The 25,999-nt window shown below is 45.5% G+C and overlaps 2 protein-coding genes and 1 non-coding gene across 8 annotated transcripts in view; 1 reads left to right on the top strand and 2 right to left on the bottom strand.

Annotated features, from left to right (window-relative positions):
* Positions 1-7,523: 7,523 nt before the first annotated feature.
* TRNAK-CUU (transfer RNA lysine (anticodon CUU)) lies at positions 7,524-7,596 on the bottom strand. Its single transcript has one exon. It is a non-coding gene; the product is annotated as a tRNA-Lys (tRNA).
* A 230-nt stretch (positions 7,597-7,826) lies between these two features.
* On the top strand, positions 7,827-8,294 carry LOC126516507 (DNA polymerase delta subunit 3-like). Its single transcript, XM_050166637.3, has one exon. It carries the CDS (start codon positions 7,827-7,829, stop codon positions 8,292-8,294), a length of 468 nt encoding a protein of 155 aa, XP_050022594.1.
* A 2,797-nt stretch (positions 8,295-11,091) lies between these two features.
* Positions 11,092-25,999, bottom strand: part of LOC140212784 (uncharacterized) — a 237,803-nt gene continuing 222,895 nt past the window's right edge. For all 6 annotated transcript variants that reach the window (XM_072285779.1, XM_072285783.1, XM_072285780.1 and 3 more), the window contains 3 exons: positions 17,615-17,761; positions 16,537-16,643; positions 11,092-13,813 (listed from right to left, as the gene is read on the bottom strand). In XM_072285779.1, coding sequence (XP_072141880.1) covers positions 13,685-13,813; positions 16,537-16,643; positions 17,615-17,761 — 383 coding nt within the window. In that variant the 3' untranslated portion in view covers positions 11,092-13,684. The remainder of the gene's footprint in view (positions 13,814-16,536; positions 16,644-17,614; positions 17,762-25,999) is intronic.

Here is a 25,999-nt window from a genome sequence, read left to right as displayed (position 1 = left end):
GTCACTCCCCTCCTCCCACCAAAATAACTATCTAAAATAGTACAGAAAATATTAGCTCCCCGATTTATGGTATTTTCAAAGCGGCGAGGCGGCGAGCGCCCGCGCCTGTTCAGACCAGCCGCGTTGCCTGGCTGTCCGCGCCGCCGGTAGGGCGGGGCATCTCGCAATTTCTTTAGCATGGATGGATGGATGGATGTTATGAGCGTCCCCTTTGGAACGGGGCGGTGGCTTGCGCCACCAAGCTCTTGCTACTATGCTGCTTAATATCCTACCTAGGTTAACCAATGAAAAAACAAAAAAACCCCACTATGAACTACCACGTCCAAATTTTCTGATACCCTATTGCGAACTGTGCTTTTGTACGTCTCCGTCTTTTGTCGTTTCCCTACTTTTCTTCCACCAATCCTCCAATCGCCTCTTACTGATGTCTATTGCGGACCTGTTTGCTTTACCACTGCTCCCGCTGAACCCAAGGGCTTCAAGGAGGCCAGTGCCTAAATCGACCGCTGGATAGACGTCTTCACATTCTAATAAAATATGCTCCGTCGTTTCCCTAGCTTTACCGCAGCAAGCACATGCTTCTTCTTCCTTCTTATATCTCGCTTTATAGGTGCGTGTTCTAAGGCATCCCGATCTCGCTTCGAAAAGTAATGAGCTTCCCTTTGAGTTATCATAAATGGTTTCTTTCCTAATTTCGTTTTTTCCCCTTAAGTAGTTACTCATGGCAGGTTTCTTTTCCATTGCCGCCACCCATGAGATTAATTCAGCCTCTCTGACTTTCCGCTTGACCTTTGTTGCTGTGTTGCCCACCCCACAGGCCACATACTTGCTGGTAAGCTTCCTAGTTCTTTTCCTCCACTGTGAATCAATGTTTTGCCTGTACAGATACCTGAACACTCTCCCAGCCCAATTACTTTCCTCCATATTCCTCAGCCGTTCTTCATACTCAATTTTACTGCGAGCTTCCCTCACTTCAAAACTAGTCCAGCCCATATCCCCTTGCACAGCTTCATTTGTAGTCTTCCCGTGCGCGCCCAATGCGAGGCGACCCACTGATCTTTGGTTCCCGTCGAGTCCTGATTGTACCCCTGATTTAAAGCAAACAACCGCATTTCCAAAAGTAAGTCCTGGAACCATTACCCCTTTCCACATACCTCGGAGGACCTCGTACCTATTGTATCCCCATAGCGCTCTGTGCTTCATTATGGCTGCATTTCTCTTCCCCTTGACTGTTATGGTTTTTTCCTGTGTTTCCATATATCCGTTGCCTTCGTTTAGCCATATACCAAGGTATTTATATTCTGTTACCCGAGGTATTTCTTGGCCCTGTATCTCCACTGTCTGTTCACTGTTTTCATTGAATACAATAACACCTGATTTTCTAACACTAAATTTCAAACCTAAATTGTTGCCTTCCTGTCCACAGATATTAGCCAGACGTTGCAAATCACTTTGCTTGTTTGCGAGCAACACAATGTCGTCCGCATAAAATAAACCTGGGAGTTGCTGCTCTATTATTGTACCTGCCTGTTTGTATGAGAGATTAAACCCGATATTACTTCCTTCTAGCGCCCTCTCCATCCTCACCATGTACATCATAAACAGCAGCGGGGATAAAGGGCACCCCTGCCTCAGTCCCTTGTTGATATGAACTTTCTCCGCGCTCCTCATCCCTTCCCATTCAACGCAAACAGTATTTTCTAGGTAAATCTCTCTCAAAAGCTGTATACAATCGTTACCTAAGCCTTCCCCTTCCAGAATATCCCACAAAATGCTGCGGTCTACGTTGTCGTATGCTCCTGTAATGTCCAAAAAGGCCACATACAACGGTCTGCTTTCTGCTTTTGATATTTCAATACACTGTGTAAGAACAAACAAGTTATCATCCAAACGCCTACCTATTCTAAAGCCATTCTGAAGCTCTCCCAAAATGCCATTATTTTCTGCCCATGCTTGAAGCTTTAATTTGATTGCCTGCATTGCTAGCCTGTATATTACCGATGTAATGGCCAACGGTCTATACGAGTGAATTCTGTCTTTCTCCCCCTTACCTTTATAAATTAAATTCATTCTACTTTGTCGCCAACTGTCTGGTATTCGTCTATCTTTTAAAGCTTTTTCAACTGCTTTCACGAGAGCTTCCTTACTTTTTGGTCCCAGTTCATTTATCAGCCTAACGGGAACCTCGTCTAGCCCTGTGGCTGTGCGCTTAGGAATTTTCTCTTCCGCTTTCTTCCAGTTTAAATTTGTAAGCACTAGCTCCTTTCCCCCTTGGGTCTCTTTCATGCTCTGTTTTTCTTCAAATACAACCTTGTCCTTGCCTTGGAAAGATTCGGCTGTTACTTTTTGGATGTAATTTATTGCTGCTTCTCCTTCCAGTCTGTTTTCATCTTCGTCTAGGATATGTTGTTGTATTGTTGTTGCCTTCCTGCCTAATAATTTTATGTGATTCCAAAATATTCTAGGTGCGGCCTTCTTTTTCTCACGTATTTCTGACAACCAACGTTCACTTTCACCTTTTAATTTTGCTTGCACCAGTATTTGAACCATATACTTTTTCTCCCGGTATATTTCCCATTTACTGGTTACTTCATCCTGTGGCAACTGCGCCTTCTTTGCCTGCCTGTGCTCTCGAGATGCTTTCTGTCGTTCGGCGATGGCTTCTCGTATCTCCTTGTTCCACCAGCTTTTCGGTTTCTTTTTTCCTTTCCAATGAACATGTTGTTTCTCTTTCCGTATTTCTGTCGTTACTACACTTAGAAGCTCACCATATTCCCACCCCTTACTTGGCGACTTGCCAATTTCTTCCTCCACTCTAGTGACTATATTTGCTATTTGTTCAGCGTTCAAATTTGGACTGGCCATTTTGCTTTCGTTGCTCTCTTTCCCAACTACATATCCCATTTTCAAAATGATGCGTTTATGGTCACTCCCTATGCTGCTAAACCCTTCCTCATCGATGACCATTTCTCTCAACTTATCATGAATTCCTTCTGTCATCAGACAGTAATCAATGGTCGATTGCCGGTTTCCCACTTCCCACGTGATCTGTCCTTCACACTTAGGCCCTGTATTCACGATCACGAGGTTATGTTGCTCGCAAAGGTCTAGCATTGACTTCCCGTTATTGTCGGTATAGCCATCTAAATCCTGTATGTGGGCATTCATGTCACCTAATAGGACTATCTCAGCACCATTCCCGAAACCCCTAATATCAGCGCTTATGCATTCCACTAACTCTTTATTCTTCTCTGTGCAATTTATTCCGGTCCACAAATACGTAACTCCAAGCCAAGTTTCAGGGACGTGCCGCCATCTCGCGGCACTTTGGGTTTGTACGCGCACTTTCGATATTTGTTTCGTCGTGGGTTGGCGCGCTCCCGTCCGCAATCTACTGCTGCAAAAGGATAAGCTCAGACGAAGAAGACGAGATTGTTGGCATTTTACTCGCCACTTGTCAACTCGCTTTTCAAGTTTTGTTACAGCGCAACACAAGACAAGGACAAAAGAAGGTTTAAAGCGACGACACGGCGCCGTGTCGTCGTTTTATACCTTCTTTTGTCCTTGTCTTGTGTTGCGCTGTAACGAACCTTACTATGAATCCCAATCAACTGGCCCAACTTGCCGTTTTGACGCATTTCAAGAACAGAAGAGAAAAGCCCAGAGAAAGACATTCGCTCACCAGCGCTTCCGCCGTGTCGGGTTCTGATTGGCTGCGGCCAAAGCGGCCAACTTGTCCGCGCGAAAAAAATCGGTCCGGGCGCGATCCGGCCAAGCGGCCGCGTATTATCCGCAAAGCGGAAAATCCGCGGCCGCTTGGCCGCTTGGCCGCTCCGCCTTCGGTGTGAACGTGCCTTTACTGCCACTCTTTTCTCGTCTATTTGCCCTCGTTCCCCGGGAAAACCTAATGCCCCTTCCATATCTGTCACTGTTCTCCCTCAGCCAGAGTCGGGCGAAGGTCTGTGCATCTCAGCACTATATGCTCTGTGGTCTCAATTTCGGCTCCGCAGGCTGTGCACAAAAGGCCCACGTCTTCAAATTTAGCCCTGTATGTTTTCGTTCTCAAAACCCCCGTCCTAGCTGCCCCGCGAGTTATCATATAAGAGCTCTCTCTTTATATCCTGTTTTTGTGTCCTATACATAGATAGCGCTGACTTTCCGAGCATTCTTTCTTCCCACATTTTTCTTTCCGTCCCCTTCACCTCCTTTCCCACACTAGAACCACGTTGGGCCCCCTCCCTCGGCTGTAGGTATCTAATCCTCAGCTTCCTAGTTCTGAGGGTCCACTCTGTGTTCAAACTTTTCATGCATAGATATTTGTACACTTTTCCCGCCCACCTTTTTTCCCCCAGTGCTGCGAGTCTCTGTTCACATTTTAGCTTACTTACTGCTTCTCTACCTTCGAATGACGTCCATCCCATGTCCCCCTGCACTCCCTCATTAGGGGTGTTCCCGTGCGCTCCTAAGGCCAACCTGCCTACACTTCTCTGTCTTGTTTCCATGCATGCCTGAACTTCCGATTTCATGCACAGTACTGAATTTCCGAATGTGAGGCCCGGTACCATAACCACCTCGTACCTATTATAGTTCCATAGTGCCTTGTGTTTCATTACAGCTGAGTTCCTTTTCACTTTTTCAATCATAATTTTTTCCTGTTCTTCCAAGTACTTTTTGCCCTCGTTTAGCCATATGCCCAAATACTTGTATTTTTCAACATAATCAATCTTAGTGCCTTGTATTTCCAATGGTCCCCCCCTTTCTTCATTGTATACTATTATCCCAGACTTCTCTACTGAATTGCCGTTCCAATTTTTCTCCCTCCTCTCCACATATGCTCATTAGTTCCTGTAGCCCTATTCGGGTGTCCGCAAGCAGTACAATATCATCTGCATACATCAGTCCGGCTAGTACTTGAGTTACCTTCTGCCCTTCCAGCATATAGCTTATGTCGGTTCCTATTGTGCTCTGTTCTAGCCTCTTTTCCATTTGGCTCATGTAAATCATAAAAAGCAGTGGCGACAATGGACAGCCCTGTCTGAGACCTCTTCTTATTTTAGCTGGCTTTGTAGTTTCCCCCTCCCATGTTATCTCTACCTCATTATCTGTATAAACTTGTAGGAATCCAATCACCTTTCTGTCTAGACCATATTCCTTCAACTGGCTCCATAACTTTTCTCGGTTTACATTATCATAGGCTCCTCTAATGTCTAAAAAAGCTATCCATAGCAGTTTCTGCCTGGCTGCCGCTATCTCTATGCACTGTGTTATAACAAATAGATTATCATCTAGCCTTCTGTTCCTTCGAAATCCATTCTGCAGCTCTCCCAAGATCTCTTCACGCTCTGCCCTTTCCTCCATTCTTATTTTCACCATCTGCATTGCTACTCTGTATATGACTGATGTGACAGTTATTGGCTTGTAGGATTTAATGTTGTCCTTGCTTCCCTTACCTTTGTAAACTAATATCATTCTGCTTGTTTTCCAGCCCTGTGGGACATCTCCCCCTACAACTATTTGTTCAATAAGTTGTCGTAATTTTAATTTACTTTTCTGGCATAATATGCTTATCAATTTCATAGGTATGTCATCAGGTCCTGTCGCTGTTCCCACGGGGACCTTGTGTTCAATTCTGTCCCATTCCTTACTTGTCATCCCTCTGTTCTCCTCCTCTAATTCTGTCCTGCTGTTGTCATTGTTCTCCATTTTGCTACCCTCTGGCTCTGCAAATGCTGCCTCTATTGTTAACCTAATATATTCCTGAGCTTCCTCTCCCTCTACCTTTGTTCCTTCTGGTGTGGTCAGTGAGTGCTGAACCACGTCTGTCTTCTTACTCTGTTGCCTTATGTGCTCCTAAAACTTCTTAGAGGCATTTCTGTCTTTTTTTCGTACCTCTAACAACCACTGTACCCCAACTTTTGCTATCTTGGCTTGAATTAATGCCGATGCTTCTCTTTTCATTGCAAGGTAATTCTCCCATTTTGTCTCCACCTCTTCTGGTGGGGCTCCCCTTTTCTTTGCTGCTCTGTTTTCTGCACGCATCCTTGCGTTGCTCTATGGCCTTAACTTCTCGGTCCCACCAGCTTTTCGATTTATGTTTTCCCTGCTTACTTCCTAGTTTCCTAATCTGTCCCTTCTCTGGCTCTCGTTTAAAAATACCTATTACCTCATCGTATGTCCATGCCCTTTGTGGTTGCTTGGATACCATGCTTTCAATGTTTTTCGACACTTCTTGTAGCTGCCTGTCATTCAGTTTGCTCATACCTTTCCTTTCTTTAGTTTCTACCAGTGGTACTGTCTTTCCAAAACTGATTTTGATTCGTTTGTGATCACTCCCCAGGCTTTTTGTTGCTTCCTCATCAATTTCCATACCTCCCAACCGTTCATACAGCTTGTGGGACATTAGGCAGTAGTCGATTGTTGAGTGAGAGTTATTTCTTTCCCATGTTATCTTCCCGTCGCATTTAATTTCAGTATTAACTATTACAAAATCATGGGCCTCACAAAAATCTACTAACATCTGCCCTGCTGCATCTGTCGCCCTGTCAAAGTATTCCAAATGTGCATTCATGTCCCCTAGGATCATTATCTCCCGTTTCATAGCTAACTCCCTGATGTCCTTGGCCATACATTTGAAATGTTTTGCATTCTCCTCTTTCGACTCATTCCCCGTTTTCAGATACACAACTCCCAGGATTGTCTCTACATTCCCTACGGTGCCCTTGAGCCACATGTGCTCACTGCAGCTCTCCCTTATCCTTTCCCAGTCCTGTCCCTTCACTAGCGCTCCAAGGCCTCCTCCTTTGCGTTCTTTCCTTTTTCTGTTGCACCCTACCCAGGTGTATCCTGCAATGAATGGTTGCTCTTCCTCATCCCTTAAATGGGTTTCGGCAACTCCATATACCTGAAAATTTTCCGTTTGTAATTGTTTTTCTATTTCGTCCCACTTAATGCGATTTCTTCCCCCCTGCATGTTGATGAACCAATGTTCATATTATGGGCAATATGGATACGTGCTTTAATTCATGGGCTACTCGCTTTCGAGCTTTCTAAGCGCTCTCGCGAGGTGGTTTACTTTCGGCAAGTCAAAATTGAGCGCTGCGAACATGTTCACACATTTCATTCAAAGCGTCACGCTCCAGCAGAGCACTCGAAGGCACTCTAATCTATGATTTGGGAGCGCGACCAAGAACCGACAGAATTCCCCCATTGCGTGGCTCCTCCGATTTTCCCTAGAGCAGCTGAACGTTTGGCTCGGGGATGCTTTATGACGTAGAGAGGCCTCCGCATCGGTGCAAACCGTGCGGCAGGAACCTCTCAACTGTACTACAATTCCGTAGTTATCGAAGGCACGCGCCAGTTTAGGCGACAATAACAGCATAAGTTTTGGTTATGGTGGACGTTAACTGCAATACTGCTACTACTTGTCCCCGTCTTACATGAGCAAAATGGTGATGAAATAGAGGTGTTTACTTCAAACTGATAATACATATAACTACATTTACAAAAACAAATAAAAAAAAAGCCGCCCAACGTGGGGCTCGAACCCACGACCCTGAGATTAAGAGTCTCATGCTCTACCGACTGAGCTAGCCGGGCAGACACAGAGTGGTTTTCTCAAGCTGCATTTACGGAATAAGTTTTTTTTTCTCCATATTTCGCTATTCTTTGAATTGCGTCGTAAACATTTCACAGCCTACACATACCGTCGAAGTTTTCACGATCGTTACAGTCGATATGTCAAAAGGAGTCCGACGTAAATGTAACCGGTGTAGTGCGACAAGTGCGAACCTGTAATTGCAGCCCGGGGCTGGCTCCTTCAAGGCTTCATGGATTCCTTATTCTATGGTGGTCCGTGCTTTCGTCAGCCAATGCTGACGGAATCGATATCGGAAGTGCTCGAACACCTGGTGTTCGACGCCAACGAAGTGGTCACCTACAAGTGGATCTCGCGAAAGTGGGAACTTCACGCCAACCTCGCCAAGCGCCTTTTGCACGACTTCGTGACGGAACAGAGGCGCGCTGGAAAATCGCTGTGCAGCTGGCACGCCGTGCTGTGCGCCGGTTCGGTGACTCTTGTGCCAGAGGCAAAGCTAGCGCGTTGTTTACGGCGCTGGCCAGAGAGCCGCGCGCACATCTATGCTGTGCTCACGAGCCGGACAGAGGACTCGAATGTGATCTGCCTAGCAGATGCAGTGTCTATGTGCAACATGCAGCAGGATGTCAGCTATTCTTCGGTGAAGCCGACTAAAGCATTGGCGAAACGCTGCGACCCTTTATACGTGCTTGATTCGTGAAGCTGAGAACAGGCGACGTTCTCTCCTCGAGATGGCTGGCAGCATTACGAGCACTAGACCGCAGCATTGGTTCGCGCAAGTGCGCCAGTCAGCCTTTTTAACAAGGTGCGAGCTACGTCGACAAAGAATGCGTTTCCAGACCACGTGTATGATGGCGCTGAGAAACGAGCCATACAAGGCCGGTGTTTTCGTCCACGAAACACCGCTCGCCGTTTTGCTCATAAGTTTTTCTTTAGCATTTTCAACTCTATTGTTTCTTTGTACAGGTGTTTATTTACGTTATTTGCAATTTTAGTTTACATTTTGTGGCTGCGTCTACATAGTTTTATCAATCACGCTGCGTGTGAATAAAGATGGACTAAACGACACACGTGCATTCCTCGTGCTTGGATTGATACTAGCGGAACGCATCGCAAGATTACGTAGGCCTAAGCGCAAGCAACTCGAAAATACCTACGCACGGCACTAATACGAAAGGGCTAATCGTGTTCAAATGGACGTTCCCGAAGTCCAATCATTCCGTACAGCTATTTGCTGTCTCATTGCCCAAACAAAAACGTTTTATTAAACAGAAATCTGCTATTCCTTTGCACATTGTTCACAGGGTCTAGTCATTTGCTGCATCAAGGTAACCTACCTTTGAGCGATGTCCTTTGCCTCTAGTGCACCATGCATTACCCCAGAAATGTTGGATAGGTGGATTGATGGAAAAACTATTCTGGTGCATTAGGTCGCGCTAGTTTTCTAGCACGAACCAGGCCGCTCCCACGTTGGGACTGAAAGGCCAAGCCTTTCGGCTGGCTCGTTGGACGGGCCATAGCTGTTCTTCGAATGCGAGACTGCTTAGAGCTGCGTCCCACCACTCTTCAATGTTGTCCTTGTCGCTGCGCAACACGGAGCAACGCCAGAGCATGTGACCAAGATCTATGGTGTAGTTAAATTTATTGCATGTTGCAGGTGTAGAAAACTTTAGATCTTGTTGATTAGAAGTGGGTTCGGATAGGTTCTTGTTTGCAAGAGACTTAGCATAATGGCCTGAGCTCTATTTAGTTTACTGTATGGAGAGGGGAAGACCCTGCATCCGAGGTAGAAGTGCTTGGTTAGCTCGTACGCGAGGCGGTGGTCCCTGCTATCTGAAACCTCAGCATCTTCTTGACTTGTGGCTGTACTGTTGGCAAGTCCTCGTGCAGCATTGTGGGCAGATTCGTTGAGGTTTGCAGGAGCACCAGCGATTTCTCTCATATGAGCAGGAAACCAGATGATCGTGTAGGGTTTGACAACATTTTAATTGAGAATTGCCAGTGCCTGTCTAGAGATGACTCCTTTGGAAAATGCCCTTGAATCGCTGTGGATCCTGGATCTCTTTGGGTCCAAAAGTGCCAATGCGATGGCTACCTGTTCTGCAATTTCTGGTTCTGTGCAGAAATGTTGGAACAAATTTTTTTTTTTCTGTTGTCTTATAGGTAAAGGGGGGGTCTTCTGCAACTGTCCACCTAATGCTGATGTCCATTTCGTCTGCTGCTGAAGTTCCGATTGGCTGGGCTGTGGTATGTGTCAGCACTTAAGCAGCAGACAACATGGACATGTCCACTGGGTGAACACTTACAGAATAGCCCCCCTACAGTGTTAAACAGCCAATGTTCACTATGATTTGTGACATTTCCCAGCACTTGCAAATTATTCCAGTGAATTTCACACAGCTAAACACACACTGCTGCACGTCTACAACTGGCAACAGCTTGTGCTGCGCTGCTTCGATGTTGGTGGTTCTATGTACAGCTACTGAAAGTCCCGCGTAGTCTTGCTTTCTTGTTCAGGTTCAGCTTGGTCGCATCCCTTACAAGCTATGAATCAGTTTCCCCAAACCAAAGCATTGTGCTTGCATCTTTACAGGGAACACAGTTCGTTGCAAGTTTTGTGGTCACCCTAATGTAATCGCTGCCTATCATAATCTACCTTGTAGTCTGTGCTCTGTAAATGACTTCACCATGAAATTATAATCGTGAATTTTTGTGCACCATTGTCAGGCCGAATCACAAGTGTTATAGGTCAAATGAAAAAAAGTTAACTTGATTACTAATTTTCTCTGCTACATAAACAAAATCAGGAGAGGAATGTAGAACTATTCTATTAATTTACTTTTAACTGAGTTCAGCACTCCACTGTGCTTTGTTACAAATGAGACACTGCAGAGGTGAAAACATAATTCATTGTAGTGGTAGTTTGCACTTATGGTGCAATATTATCTTTAATGGCGTCTCAGCTTGTTGCTGAAGATATACCAATTCAGACCATCCTGTTGCGCTATAGTATGTGCAAAATCGTAAATATGGGCATTTTTAAACAGTCATGAAAAATAAGATATACGAAAACATGTGTAATTGGACGTAGACAAAAAGCAAAAATGCCTCCATTTTGGAGCTTAATGCACATCTTTAAAACCAATTGTATTCCTCCATACGCAAGCACCTCTGATACTACCTCTGATACTGCTCGACAGGCTACTTCTGTTATTGTTCGGATTTCTTTTCACATCTTAATTTGTGTCAGGTCAGGATGGGAAGGACAAATGTACTTTCACAAGGAACACTGATAAACGACGGTGCTGTTGGTCAGAACAGCAATGAATGTCTTTAATATTAGCTGCCATTGGTGTCCAGTCTACATTCAAGTCGCTATTCAGATCACATTTTTCTACCCACACACAGGTTGCAAGCAGTCAGCCACAAACCAAGGGCTGTCATGCTTGCCAAACAGCTTCAAGCTTAGTTTTTTTTTCTTTGAGAGAAAACGCCCATCCTCACCAAAACTTTTATTCCTTCAGCATTGTTTTCTCCTTTCATTCATACATACCTCAGAGAACAGCCAGCATTGCAAAAAAAGAAAAGCATTGCTAGCCCCCTCTTCAACAAGCAAAACCCATTCTAACAGTGCCTTCATGGAGCAGGCATGCCCACAAATGTGCCAAAGGCATGGCATGACTGCGCGCGTCGGAAGTGACAAACAAAAACAGACAAAAGATCCAAGCGCCGACAAAGATCGCAGTGAAAATTGGAACATTCCTAGGGATCACACACACAGGGAAGCTTCTTAGACAGAACCAAAATGTACAGCACAGGAAACCATACAAATTTTTATGACCGCGTGCATTCTGTGTGTGTGGGATACTGGGACCACTTTTTGACAGTGATTCCTCTCTAGAATGCTTTTTTTTTCCCTTGTCGAAACAACCAGCACACTCCGGCTAGATTACACTGCATTTCAAATCCCAATCTGCTCCTCAAAAATTAGAAATGCTTTCTGCAGCTCCCACTTCTGCTTCAATTAAGAGGAAAGGAAATGCAATGAGGCAAGGAATCGCTGTGAATTTCAGCCCTTTAAATTGCAGTGCACAAACCCCATGCCTCACCAAGTGACATTATGGACAATTTTATTGCGTACTGTGCTCTGTCACATAAGTGCATGCCTGAATATGAACAAAAAGCAATTGAGCAGAGTTAGTGAAGTGCACAGAAAGATAAGCGATTGCGAAGGCCCTAGAGGCTTCGCTTCCGTTTTGCTACAACTGTGTGCCTTTTGACTGCATGCAGAATAGAAGAAGAGAACATTAATCCAAGTACCCACCATAGCATCATAAACAAGGTAGATAAACTACCTTGTATAATCATTTGAAAAATTTAAAAATCATCTACTTCAAAAACAAAGGCTTTCCTTTTGCAAAGGACACCAACAGCTACAGAGCCATTTGCAGAAAGGAAAGTCCTGATTCTACTCGTAGTCATCGATGACAGAGACCTACAGCCACTACGATGGTAGGACCACGTCGTCAAGCCCAAAGCAGCACTTGTAGTACAGTAGCTCTGCCAAATGCTGGGCTTATCAAAAGGCCTGCCCTTCTATGTACAACTATAAGTTTAAGCAAATAGACAAACAAAAGGAGGAAGTTCCCCAAAAAGCATCACAAATGGTTATCATCAACCACTAATATAAGCTTTTAAACAGCATTTACTACAGTACGCCGCCTCTTCAGCGAGGCTAAGCGCAGAACGGAATGGTAGCAGCATCTCAATGACAATCATGGCAAACACCATTGCACACATTTGGGAGAGAAAAGATACACAAGATACCCTACACCAAAACCAAGCAGTTCATACGAGAGATCCACAAAGCAGTCTTAACGACTACAGACCACTGTTAAGGCAGAAGTTGGTCACGGTCGGTGTGCAAGACCTAGTGGCACTGCACTTAGCAGCACGCACTTAGCAGCACCATTTTTTTTTCTTCTTGCTAGTCCATTGAACACTGCTTCAGTTTTACTTAGTCTTCACTGGAGGATACAGATAATAGCAAACCATTCATACCACCATTTGGCTCGACCACGTGTGATGGTGGCGACCAAAGGTTGGGTCTCCAAACTTGCCCCGTATAGGCTTGAACCTTGGATTGTAAGATAGACATCAGGACACCTTCAAGCTCTTGCAGACAGAGCAAGCCTCCTCTCCTGTTTCCCTTCCAGTACAGCCATGAGCTCATGCCTTGAATCTAATTCACATAAAAACTATCTAAAAATGAAAAAAAATTGCATACAATTACTCAGCAATGCTGTGGGGCCAAACAAAACTTCATTTTTTGTAGTAGCCATCCAGTGAAAATGTCACATTTGTGTTAAAAGCAAGGTGTTGCTCACAGACAATGAATGTGGTATACGATACCTACAGCATTGCACTGTCACATTTCCAACTGACTTTAGTGCGTCATGCAGCATACAGGGATTTAAAATGTCATGCTAGGCCTTGCAGAACAATTTTAGACTATATTAGGGACTTTGATGCATGCCCAAAAACAAATGCCAAGCGTATCAGTTTCGATTCTGCTTCAGTCACACGTGAACCTGAACAGACACATGACAAAGGATTTCATTTTAATCAGTCGAGCACCTTCGATCCACTCTTGCAAACAGAGTGCCATAACTAATGCCTGCAGACAGACAACCTTGGCCTCTGCATGTAGCCTTAAAAATTACATGAATGCTAGTGCACAAATAATTAAGACTAAAAAAATGTTCATTTCAACAGCGTAATGACATCATATAACACGCGCGCTACTTTCAAACATTTCCATTCTGGTTTTATCAAACCTAGACTAAACCTACTGCCAGAAGACATGACAGAAAAAGTCTCGGAACACTACCCTTCCATAGGAGAGCAGCAGACAGAGGGAGGAAAATAAAAACTATTTCAGAAAAACGGCATTCTAAAATGCACCATGAATTGAAGTAGCATTTGAAAGAAGAAATACTGTCCTGTAGTGCAAAAAAGAAAAGAACCTAGGACAAGGCTTTGCATGGAAAGGGACGCAAGATGGCTGCCAAGTCAAACATGTGACATCTGCTACGTTGGATAGGCTCTCCTCCTGGCCAGGTTACCACCAGCTGCCTTGTGACTGTTGTCCACTGCTCGTGACGAGAAATCCGCAGGATCAAACATCATGGGTGTTGAGACAGCCTTGGCTGAGGGTTGCTGCATTAGGAACAAGAATGTGTCAGTAACTTAGCCCCCAAACTGACAATACAAAACTCTGGTTCCAAATCAGCCTTTCCACAAATGCAAGATTCTAGACTGATGGTCTCAAACATGTAACCTGCCGACTTCTCATATGCAGCTGCATTTGCCAATGCGGAGACATATAGGTACACCTGTGTACGAAAGTACAGAGACCCTTTCCTTCCTGTTCAGTTACTGAACTGTATTTTGTGTGCCATATGATGGCCCTAATTTTGTTTGCGTTTCCCCATGACACTGTCCTAAATTACCCTGCAAGAAGAAAACAACAACACTTCTTAGCTGAGGCAGAAGTGGAGTTCCAAATGAGGTCTTAATTCTGCACACAGGAATTTCTCTTTATCTGGCCTGATGCTTGACGCAAACATGAGACCTTTAGTTCTAGAGCTTCCAGTCCAAGGCTACCAATGCTGGTCATGGTAAAGAGCCCCTCACCATTCTTTGACATCAAAGAATAAGATGGCTAGGAACAGAACTAAGCAACATTTTTTACTGGAGCCACCTCCATAACTAAAGTGACAAGCCCGGACTTCTGTGCATGTATAGGCATTGCATGCATTTCTATGTCGTTGGAATGTGGTTATTGAGGGCAGGTATCAGAACCAGGAATACCCTGGTCAGTAGAAGAGCGTTTGTCTAAATTACTGGTTTTTCTTACTCCAAAGCAATACAGGAGGAAGTTCCAGATTGTCTGACCCCTTGTACATCTTTTACCCAAAGCATGGTATACGGGTGCATTCACATCATACATCCATCAGAATGCAGTTGCTGTAGCCAAAGAATCGAGCCTGCAATCTTTGGCCAGGCGCAAACTGGCACCAAAAGAATCTGAATTTAAGCCTGTTGCTATGGCTTCACAACCGAAGTAGAGCACGAAAAACTGGAGAATGCCTAGTCCTGCCCGCCCTTTCTTGCCCAGGTTCTTGTGATGTTTTTACGCTAAACTGCAAAAACCTCAAAGCTACTACAGCAGATTTAGCACAGGTCCCAAGCCAATATCAAAAATAACATACTTTCTTTTTTATTGTGTTTTTGCAGTTTATGTACCCTACATTAACGTACATTATTCGGAGAGTTTAACGTGCACAATGTTTACGTATGCCAAGTAAGCAATACTATTGTTGAACATGGCGACACCCAAGGCTTCAGCGTGAATTCTTATGATGCTATGCTCTCACTATTGTTGGTCGCAACTAGCTGTTCAAATGAGCCTTCACTTCCTCTAAACTCACACGAAACATTAGTTATGAGCACATGGTGACTAATTTCTGAGGCCGTTCGGCAATTCTGGCATTCGTAGGCCAGAGAAACGACAGGATGGTTGCTAATGCACTGGCTTGGATATGTTTGGCACAAGGCACCAGACAGCGCCCTGTTTTCTAACACCTTCCTTACATTTGCGTTTACTATGCATTAAAGTAAAATTCTTCAAGTGACACGCACTGCAACGTCCCGCAAAGGTGCTCGTGTTTGACGTAAGTAAGGTGAGAAATGCTATTCTAAAACTGTCTATTCTTAGCACAGCACCAAGCACGCTTTCTTATCACATTGTGAAAATGCTGTTGCCTGTCAACATGTACGGTGCTAATTATGTGAAATATAAAGAAAATAAAGTATGTTCAACAAGTGACTGTTCAACAATACGGCCCGAGCTTGTGAATTTGTTGCTGTATATATTTGCCTTTGGCCTAGACAGTCCATGGGCGCGGTTTTCTAGCAATGCCTTTTATTCTATCCCCTTTCATGTTTCTCGTGCTTTGTCAAGGATCAGAGTGACAATTAGCATGTGTTATCAACGGGCATCAGCCGGCCATGAAGAGTACACGACAAGAGTGGCACAGAAACAGGCAGAAGGCATCGCTACGAAATCACGGCACTTATTCGATCACTGTCATACTGTCACTACAGATAGACAAAAGTACAGTCAATGCATGCACCAAATCTTCATCGGCGGCTACTAGATCGACTAGGCTTCGCTAGTTTCGGTTTCGAGGAAGTGCCGGTGACATGGCCGACAACTATACCAGCGACATACCAAAATGAAAATACCGTTACTTTTCCTCGACCCAGTTGCCAAATTAGCACATGGCTATACATTCGGAGCCCGAATTATTGCATAGCGTGCTGTAAGGAGTCTAAAAAAGAAAGAAAAATTAATGAAATGATGGTGTTTTATGTACCAAAACCACAATCCAATTATGAGGCACGCCATAGTGGGGGGCTCCAGAATAATTTTGACCACCTTGGCTTCTTTGACGTGTACCGAAATCTAAGTACACGAGTGTTTTCGCATTATGAAATTTGTCTGAAATCTCAGTTGTCATACATCATGTCTATGGGGCTAGTGGTAGGACCGCTGAGCTGTCCGAATAATCAAGCATGTTCGAATGATCAGTCAGCAACTGTATATCCTCTTTATCTTTATACCTTCTACAGTAAACTACTCTTAAATGAAATGTTCCTCGGCATGCAGTTGCATGGCTCGAAATGTAGTGCTGGCTGCACATTGATTTTGCTGTTTCATTCCCTGCAGACTTTGATTTGTGAGCAAAACAACAAGAAAATACTGCCATTCACCTAATGAATAGAAAGTTATCTTTCCATAAAAGCCCTTTACAATGCATTTTTTTTCAAGCAGCCATTACAAGCATGCACTGAAAGTTGTTCAAATTTGCACTCACATAGGTCGGCACGGCTTCTGGAGGTGGTGGTGGAGCAGGTGCAGTCTGGTCTGGCAACGGGGCAGGTGACACAAATTCATAGCCGCCAGAGCTCCCATCATGTTGTTCTGTGCAAAAAAAAAAAAGAAAGAGTTAAAAAAAGAAATCCCCAATGATTACGATACTTCCTAATGCGAAATTTGAGCGCAGCTTCATATGTGTTTTCATTAAGCGATATATTGAGGCAAAGAATTTGAGAGACATGTAGCAGAGTCGGCAATCACCGAAAATCTGATCTGAGGGTCAAGCATGTCAGCTTTTGTACATGACGCATCGAAGGTTCCAGTGTAATCCCCAGTTGCGCTTGGCTTCCAGAAAGTACTACTCAATTTGCGTTGTGCATACAATCAGATTAGAAAACAATTGCAAACTATGGCAACCGAAACAAGCGGGAACGAGACCAAACCAAACCAATCAAACAAGCACGAGCAAGAGCTGGCGTGAGCAGATGATATGAAACGGGCAGTCCGGCTGAGAGCAGATATGGGTAAGCATCGAGCGGTCAGGTGGGTCCACATGAAACCAGTTTCCCGCGTGCATGTCACTGAAGGGGTTGCTCTCATTGGTCTCCGCCATTCGCGGCTCGTGTCTTTCACCTACCACTTCGTGTTCACTCTTTTATCTTTCGCTCAGTTACGCCACTGCTAGCCACAGAAACGGGTCATTAAGAGCTGCGCTCTAAAACCAGTTTAAACGCTTCATTTAAAGCAGCTTGAACTGCACTAATGAAAAAAAAATGTTCCGTGAGATAAACACTCATCACTAATCAGCTTGCACGATGCAGCTGCGCCAAAACAGCAGTGTCAGGATGGTGCAGAGACTGGGCTACATTTATGGGCAAAAGTGTGCCCCAAATTATCGGGTTGCTGTGCAACACCACAAAAAGTGGTGAACAGGCATGTATCTAAGCACCTCAGGTGGAAAATGCAAAGGAATTTGCAGTAGAGTTGCCGTGGGGTTGTAAGTGTTGGCATGCTGACAGAAGAACATTACGTGTGCCCGCACCCTTCTGTCCAGTCTTACAAGGGCATCTACTCACCACCCACAGCCGGAGGAACAAAGAACTGGACGGGGGGTTGTGCAGCAGACTGTTCTGGAAATGCTGCCACCGCAGGTGCCGACGGAGAGTCACCAGATGCCTTATTACTGTTTGGGTTCAGCACATCCACATAGTGCTTCCGCAAAGCTGCAAACAATGCAAAGAACAATGTTGCATGCAACACAACTTTCAGAAAGACGTGCGGACTTGCATTATATGATGCGAGCCTTAATAAGTCCCTCAAAAACAGGGTCAAAAGGAGTATGTTCTCCCACAGTGGTTCTCATCATTGGCACTGCGTGACAGCAGTAAGCCGCCTGAGTAAAACAAAAGGTAGCAACATTCCTCCTCGCCCGGCCTCTCCTCTCCTGGTCTCCACGTCGCTTGCGCTTAGTTACGCAAGGTGAGACATTAAAAATTGTTGTTGGGCGTTTACGCATGGATTTTTACTCTATTTAAGGCTTGTTCATCGTGTGCTGTGCTAGGAGCGATGATGGAACGCTATGAAACGCAGAAGCAGATGATTTTTGTGCTTTTTCGGCACAGTAACTGCGCACTTGTTTTGCCACTTCAGGTTGGCTGCCTGCTTCCCGTTAGAAGCCTTTTGAGGCTAGTTTTGTGGACAACTTCCTATTAGTGTCGAGTTCTAGCACAAAAATCAGAGATCTTTGTCCTGCCAATTATGTATATGTAATGTACACAATGTTCATATACCTGCTAGAGCTTTATTTGAGTGTTATGTCATCCACAACCAGTGTACCAGCAGGCAAAAACACTGTCATGGCTTGCACATATCCAAGCCACTTCGCGAGTTATTTCTGTTGTATTGACCAGATTCTGTATTTGGCTTTCTAGGAACACCTGCCTGGCGTGAAAGGGCTGCAACGAAGTCAAGGTTTCGCTCGCACATGCGAAAGGTGATGTATTTGCATGTGTACAGCACTATGTAGCTGCTGATTCAACAACTCGAATTTATTTGCGCTGCTTAAAGTGCGCATGTGGGTACTTGCATGCACCCAATCGACTGCCATGTGTCGAGCTTGTGCAGCTTCATAATTTAATCATCTTAGTACCACGATGATCGAATGTAAGGTGCGTGACATACTCGCTTCAAGAACATGAACGTCATGTAGAAACATGCGCGATCAACGCGAACCATCTCAATTATTCTCGTCGTTTTGTCATGACACTGGCATCCCTGTATGCAGTGAAACTGGTCCTACGCCTATATTGCAAACTGGTGCCACTGACTCTCAAGTGCAAGCATCACAGTGGAAACTGTACTGCATTTGTAAACAAAACGCATGCAAGGACGAAAGTTACACATAGAAATCGATAAAGTGCTCATTGATGGTTTCCATCAATGAACACTTTTACACTTTGCGCAGTTTGCAAGTCAATATGAGCCAACAAACTCGTGTACCACTTTAATTTGCGGAGACGGCGAAGGGGAGAAAGCCTACTCACAATAGTCAAAATCATTTACACTTAATGAACAGCTTGTCCTCACAAAATATGTTTCCAGCACCTAACAAAAGCATGGAATGACAAAGCTGCACACTCTCAGTAGTACAACAATAACACATGTTACATGTTGCATTTTTAGCACGATATGTGACAGCACACAGCCTACACACTCCATAGCATCATACACTTGTTGATGACAGCGCAATCAGGAAAAAAAAATATGAACAGGTACCGAGATTAGCACCCGTGCCTAAGCTTACCCATGATTGAGCTCGATACCCCGTCAACAAAAAAACAAGCTACGTTTGTACATGTTTACACCTTCAGTACCCTTAAAATCAATCCCTAACATCAAACAAAACAAAAACAGAGGTATTCAATGACACGGATAGCCACGAAACAGCCAAAACATGTGAAATCCCTTGTGAATGTGTCACCACGGCAACTCGACGGCGAACTGTCATGGTGGCGAGTGGGCCAAGACGCAGAAAAGAAAAAATAGAGAAAAGGGCGCGAAAAATACCAAGTGACGGTGTTTGACCAATTCGGAGACGCAGACCTCATCTCCTGCCTACTCTCATGCTCCTCCTCGCAGCTGTGGTGGCAAGATAAAAGTATGTCGCAACCTTTGGTTTTATTCAGGGGGCTTATCCAGCAGCCTATGTCGCCCCACTCCCACCCTAGTGCTGTCTTACTCTTGGTTCCTAAAATCCTTTACCTCTTTCCAACCTTTCTTCATGACATGTATCAAGGTAAAGCTTGCTACTCACACTTTACCATGCCTTGTGTACTACTTGAGACTTTCAATGAAAAATTTGATATCACATCAGATATATGTATGTGCTCACAGATTTCATTGTGCTCCTGCCATGCGAACCATACACCACAAGTGAAGCTCTCTCTTTCTTTTTTTTTTTTTGGCCCGAGACTACAAGGCATATCCGCACAATTCTTGCATATCCATAAGAATTGTGTGGATGACACCATTTATGAGATATGCACCATCAAACCTGCAGTAAAAGTGCACTGTCATTTCACTTACTTTCTTAACAAAACATCATTTTATGCATTGAAGCACAAGAGTAACTGGAACACTAACGCATTTCTCCACAAAGTTTGGGAATTAATACCCCAAAACTGTTGTCATCCTGAGAATTCATTCGAAGTGGATCCGCCTTGCAAACTGACTTGCTAGAATTTATAAATTGCAATATCGGCCATAATTAGTGAACTTTTGTTAATTATTCGATTATGCATTAAAATCTTTTGTGCAAATAATGTCTGCTTCTTTGAGTAGACCAGCTCATGGACTAGAAAAGTGCTATCTGCCCCAGGCAACTTAAAAAAAAAATTTTGAAATTGCTCTCTGAAACACCCAGTATACGCTGGCATCAATGTAGTTGTCAAGGGCGTGGGGCAGTGTATCCTCCACCCACTAGTGTTTCGCCTTCGACTTGACGATGATGGCTTTGTAACCAATGCTGTGGCTCTCCTTGAAGTGCTGTACCCAGCTGCCAAATGGCTGGAGGTCCACATTGTTGATGAGTAGGGCAAACTACTTCGCTTTTGTGACCAAAACTGGCCCGGTAATGGGCAAGTTCATGGCATAGGCATTGAGAAACCACTCGTAGAGGGCCTCTTCCACCTCCTTACAAGCACCTTGTCGAATGAATTTGCGCCTGTTGTATACCGAGCAGTCTTCTGTGTCAAACTTCTCTGTGAGCAGATAACTGTCGTGCATTGCCGATGATCAGCACTCGGACAGCCATCTTCCGTTTCAGCGGCAAGTAAAAAATGGCAGAGAAACCACATGGCCAGGAATGACTTCGACACAATCAACTAAGATAAGCACGAGCGACTTAATTCGTTGGCAGAACTGCGTAGAATAAGGGGCCAGCAAGCAATCTGAGAGCAGCACTGTTAGCACCAATATTGGCGCGGTCCATTCGTGTTTTGGAGGGTGGAGGGGCATAGAGTTATGGGCGCAGCCCATTTGTGTTTAGAAGGGCAGAAGGGTTTCAGTTTCAGTTTATTGTTCATTCAAGATACATAGTTGGTTGTAAGTAGTAGACAGGTGAGGGTCCCAAAGTCAAACGACTGCAACAGGACCCTCGGTTAACAAGAAGATTGGTACAAAATGATTCATTAATACAGCGGTGTAAAATTATGCAATCTACAAGTAAATAAAAAGTGAACGAAGTAGTGAAAAGGAATACATTCAATTTTTACACTTTTCTATGTTTATATTTAGGGGTGAAGGGAGAGAGGTGTGCGAGGCTGGCAATGCGGAGAAGGCAGGAAAACAGGTTCTACTGTATGAGCGCGCAGCGGCTATTGGGGCGGCGGGTGCAGCAGCTCAGATTTCTCTTTTTTTTTTTTTTCCCAAGGATTTTGCATTCCACTACCTTTCGGCATGGACACCCAGCAGCCAGGCTTCATGGTTATAACCGATAATGCAGCATGGGGGCATTGTAGTAGGTGGGTTATTTCATCATATAAAACATACAAAAGTTGATGGTGCAGTACCTTCTCATTGTTACTACAGATATATTGTTAAAACCAGTATCGTTATAAGTGAGTTAAACTGTACTAAAAACAACTAAACCAGTGATATCCCTGATTTACACTTGTCTTTTTCGACAGTCTATTGATTCAGGATGTGTTCCCGACAGATTGAAAATAGCTCAAATAATTTCAATATTTATGTCTGGTGACCCATCATCTGTCTCTAACTACAGACCCATTTCGCTGACCAGTATGCCATGTGAACTATAAGAACACATTACTTCGCCAGCAATTATGAAATACCTAACAGAGCCCTACATTATCTTCATTAACCTAGACAGGTTCCAACGGGGTTGCTCATGAGAGACGCAGTTATTTGAGCTAGTCACAGACATATAACAAGCTATTAATGCTTCATCACAAATAGACATCATATTTATTGATGTTGCAAAGGCTTTTGATAAGGTAGCTTATAACCAATTATTAATGAAACTTCGCTGTTTTAATATATATAGTAGTAGGACTATGAACTGGACTGCCAACTTCTTAACTAACCAACACCAATTTGTAACTGCTAATTAATTTTCTTCTTCGCTATCCCTAGTAATATCCAGGGTGCTGCAGGACTCTGTACAGTCGACTCTCATTACAACGGACCTTGATAATAAAAAGAAAAAGAGAAAGAAAAAAAAAGTCAATTTTATCCGAAGTCCATAATACCCGAAACGCCTCACTTCCGAAGCTTTTGTCGCGATGTCTAACAACTTTATTGCAAAGAGTGAGTGACGAATGTCCAAAGCAAAAAAAAAAAAAAAAAAAAAAAAAAAAGAAGAAAAAAAGTCATACTTTCGCCCGAAAGGTGAAGCATCGAGTGCGATAGAAAATAAAGGAAGATAAGCGCAGCAGCGGCAGCGAGCGAATTGACCTTCGTGCTGTCTCTCGCTTCAACGCAAACTAAACGTAGCAAGCACATGCGTATATGAGGCTACCGGCACTGGGTGCACTTTGTCCACATCACAGATCGCTTCGTAGATTAGGCCCGTGCCGTAAGCAGCAGCCGCCGGAGTAGAACCCCCTCTTTTCGCCTCCCCCCCTCGTGCCTCGCGCGCAAAAGAAGATGGCGTGTTTCCGGGGGCGCCTTCCTCCCTCACGCGCGCGATATTGAGCCGCATCGTTGGCTGACCCTCGCAAGTCAGTTGTCAGCCCATGTTGACACGGCAAAATTACATTTTATATGCTCGATTTTGAATAAACTGCCGCTAATTTCGTCCACTGTAGCCGATAGTCCATTGTAGCGAGGTCGGTTAAAAGCGAATTCCGTTGCATTGATAAAAAAGGTAGAACAAACTAAGGCTGAAATATGGTCCGTTATATCCAAAAGTCCGTTGTTCGTGGGTCCATTGTAACGAGCGTAGACTGTATTGGGACCGATTTTATTCCTACTATATATCTACGACATCAGCAGTAATATCACATCTACAGTTAGACTATCTGCAGGTGATTGCATAATTGAATTAGCCCTTCCGACACTAACACTTTGCGAACTGACCTCAACAAAAATTGCTGACTGGTGTAAACAGTGGCAAATGAAAATATTGTTTAAAAAACTAAGGCTATACCTTTCACTACGGCTACTAACCACAAGTCTTCCCATTACTCTATGAATGGCATTATTATTGCAAATGTGCACACAATAAAATACTTGGGGAATTAATTTATGTTCAAACGTTTCATCAAATGAACACATAGATGCAATTACTAGCATATGCGAAACTCTTGACTACATCAGGCTAACTTATACTGAGCTAAGTCCACTCAATTATTAACCTGTACTACACTGGTACTCTAACTAACAACAACTAACTCTGCTCCTTTTGCACGAGAGGTACGCCGACCACGTACATATTTATACTGATGGATCGGCAACTCTCCAGTGTTCCTCTGGAGCCGTGGTTTTCCCAGCGAAAGCCCCCACCATCAGTTTCAAGACGTGTCACCCAACGACAGCGATGGCTCCGGAACTTGCAGCTCTTTGTGCTGCACTTCGTCTCGTCAGCCTAGAACAACCTCGAAGATGGTCAATATTCAGTGATTCGAAGACACCACTGCAGTCCTTCCTATCAGCCCTGCGGTGCGGACCACACGAAAAACTGGTATTTGAGATTAGAGAACTAATCCATACCTTGACTGAGAAAGAATACCACGTGTCATTTCAGTGGCTTCCAAGTCACTGCGGCGCCATAGGAAACAAACACGCCGATAACGCTGCTCGGTCGGCTCTTCAAGGCGACGAAGAGGAGCCGATACCATTATCAAGGACAGATGCCGCGAATGCTCAGCCGTGATATCACATTCTCCTTGTGGAATGCAGGAAGTTTTGAAAACAACCGGCTGCACAACCTAGACTCTTCTCTACGCCTTGTGGGGATGCGCGACTCTCACGCATCCCCTGATATGCTGTTTTCCCGCACGGCTCGCGTGGCCTGGCGCCCGCGGCGCTCGGAGTGGTACAAGCGCGGTGCGAGAGATGGCGCGACCGTCGCGCCTCGGCGGGGTTACTCGGGCGCCGAGGGACAAGGCGCTGCCTCTTTCCCGGCGGGCCGGCGAACAGCGTGGACATTCCGCGCGCGCTGCGACCATGCTTCTGCGAGACCGCCTCGCGTGGCCGCCTTCGAACGCACGACCGTTGGCGTGACCGAACACGCGAACGATCAGGCGTTGGGATCCAGCATGCGGCGAACATATTCGCTCGCAATGCGGTCGCGGTAAGTCGGACTTCTAGATTTGTCGCGCGCGCCCATCGGCATGTTTTGGGGATAGCAACTCGGCTAGCAGGCATTGATCTATGAAAGGTGCAATAAATGCCCTTGTGACTGTTTGCACTACTGTGTTGTCGTTCCTCTGTCCCAAGAGTATGGAGGAGAATCCCGTATCTCCCACATCTGGCTGCCCAACGTGGACCTCTTGGGGCATCGGACGATAATTTTAAGTGTTGCTTCGTTCGAGACCTTTGTTTGAACCGAAGCGTAGGCCTAGCGTGGATTTTGATCGCTAGCGTCGGCGGCATGCTTTCTTGAGCGAGACGACGGTGGCTGTAGTGTGTTTGAACATGTCAACATGCTAAGCCTTTTCGCAAGTGTTTTTTTTAATGGCATTCGTTGGTACGAGAGCCACGTGGTCTGCATCTTGGGAGAGCGAGGCTGAGCGCCCGCGGAGCAGTGGCAAGCCTGAAGCGAGTGAGTACGGAAGCCTCGTGGGTGGTCCAAATTTCTTATGTAAATAGCTTCTTCTATCTCTTTGACTCGGATGAAGTCGCGGCTCTGGGAGCCGGGTGGCCGCGGGCCACGGGTGCCACGACGGGCTGACTGGTATTGCGGCCTGGCACCGGGCGCTCCGGCACCGTCTGGGACGGTGGGCGCCGTCAACTCGGATGCTGTGTGCACCGAGCGGAGTAGGACCCCCTCACAGAGCTAACGTCTCCTCGCGGCTGCCTGTTTTGCGCCCATTTTGGGTGTTGCTTTTGAATGCCGGTTGTTGTCAGGGTAGCGACGATTTAGGCCTAAGGCTTTACGAAGCTGCCTGTTGCACGTGGAGGGACACAACCTGGCGGACCGTGGCGTTGAGGCGTTGCAATTTGCTTCCCTCATTCTATTTAGCCTCGCACGAATTGAAATTACTCGTTCGGCTCAAGGAAGCGAGCTTCGTTCACGTGAACTTAGCATCTGAGTAGCTGCCCGATCTTTTGCTAGCCGAGTTGAACATCGTACCACGTGGGCGATGCGCATGCAGAATTCCTCTCCCTTGCACTACTTTAGTGTTTGCCGAGTGTTTTGAGTGTACGCAGCGTGATTGGAGTCACCCCTGGCTTGCTGCCACCTGCACATCGTCTGCGCTGCTGCCCCGGACTACGATCGAGTCACCCCGGGCGATGGTGATGCTGTGGCCAGTTCGGCGCAGCGACTTCAGCGGCCTCCTGCATCCAGCTCACAACCCTCGGCGGCGGACAAAGGAGCCAGCGGTCACCGACAGCTACGGCGGCTCTTGCCAGCTGGGCGCGTCGGCGCGAGCGACGCTTGCTCGTACTGTTACGTTTCGCCTACGACGCGCGGTATAGCCGGCGCGGTGCAACGGACGCCGGGGCTTCGTTCAACGCGGCGGACATTTTGGCCCGTTCGGAGCAGCCGCAAAGCCTCCCCGCCAAGCGCGTCCAGGCGTGTTTCAGTGCCACGTGTCTTCGTGTGTGTGTGTGTGTGCCCACGCTTGTCAAAGCGCGGCAGCCGGGGAGAGGAGCTCCCCAAGTGTGAAGCGAGGAGGTCTGACAGGCGCCGGCCAGGTGATGCGTCACTACACTCGTCTCAACTTGTCTCTCAGCTCGTCCGTGCCCCGCCGTCACGTGGTCTTGTCACGAGGCCT

Source organism: Dermacentor andersoni, unplaced genomic scaffold, assembly GCF_023375885.2.
Source record: "Dermacentor andersoni unplaced genomic scaffold, qqDerAnde1_hic_scaffold ctg00000042.1, whole genome shotgun sequence".
In the NCBI taxonomy this organism is placed as follows: domain Eukaryota; kingdom Metazoa; phylum Arthropoda; class Arachnida; order Ixodida; family Ixodidae; genus Dermacentor; species Dermacentor andersoni.
This window is presented reverse-complemented; position numbering and strand designations above follow the sequence as displayed.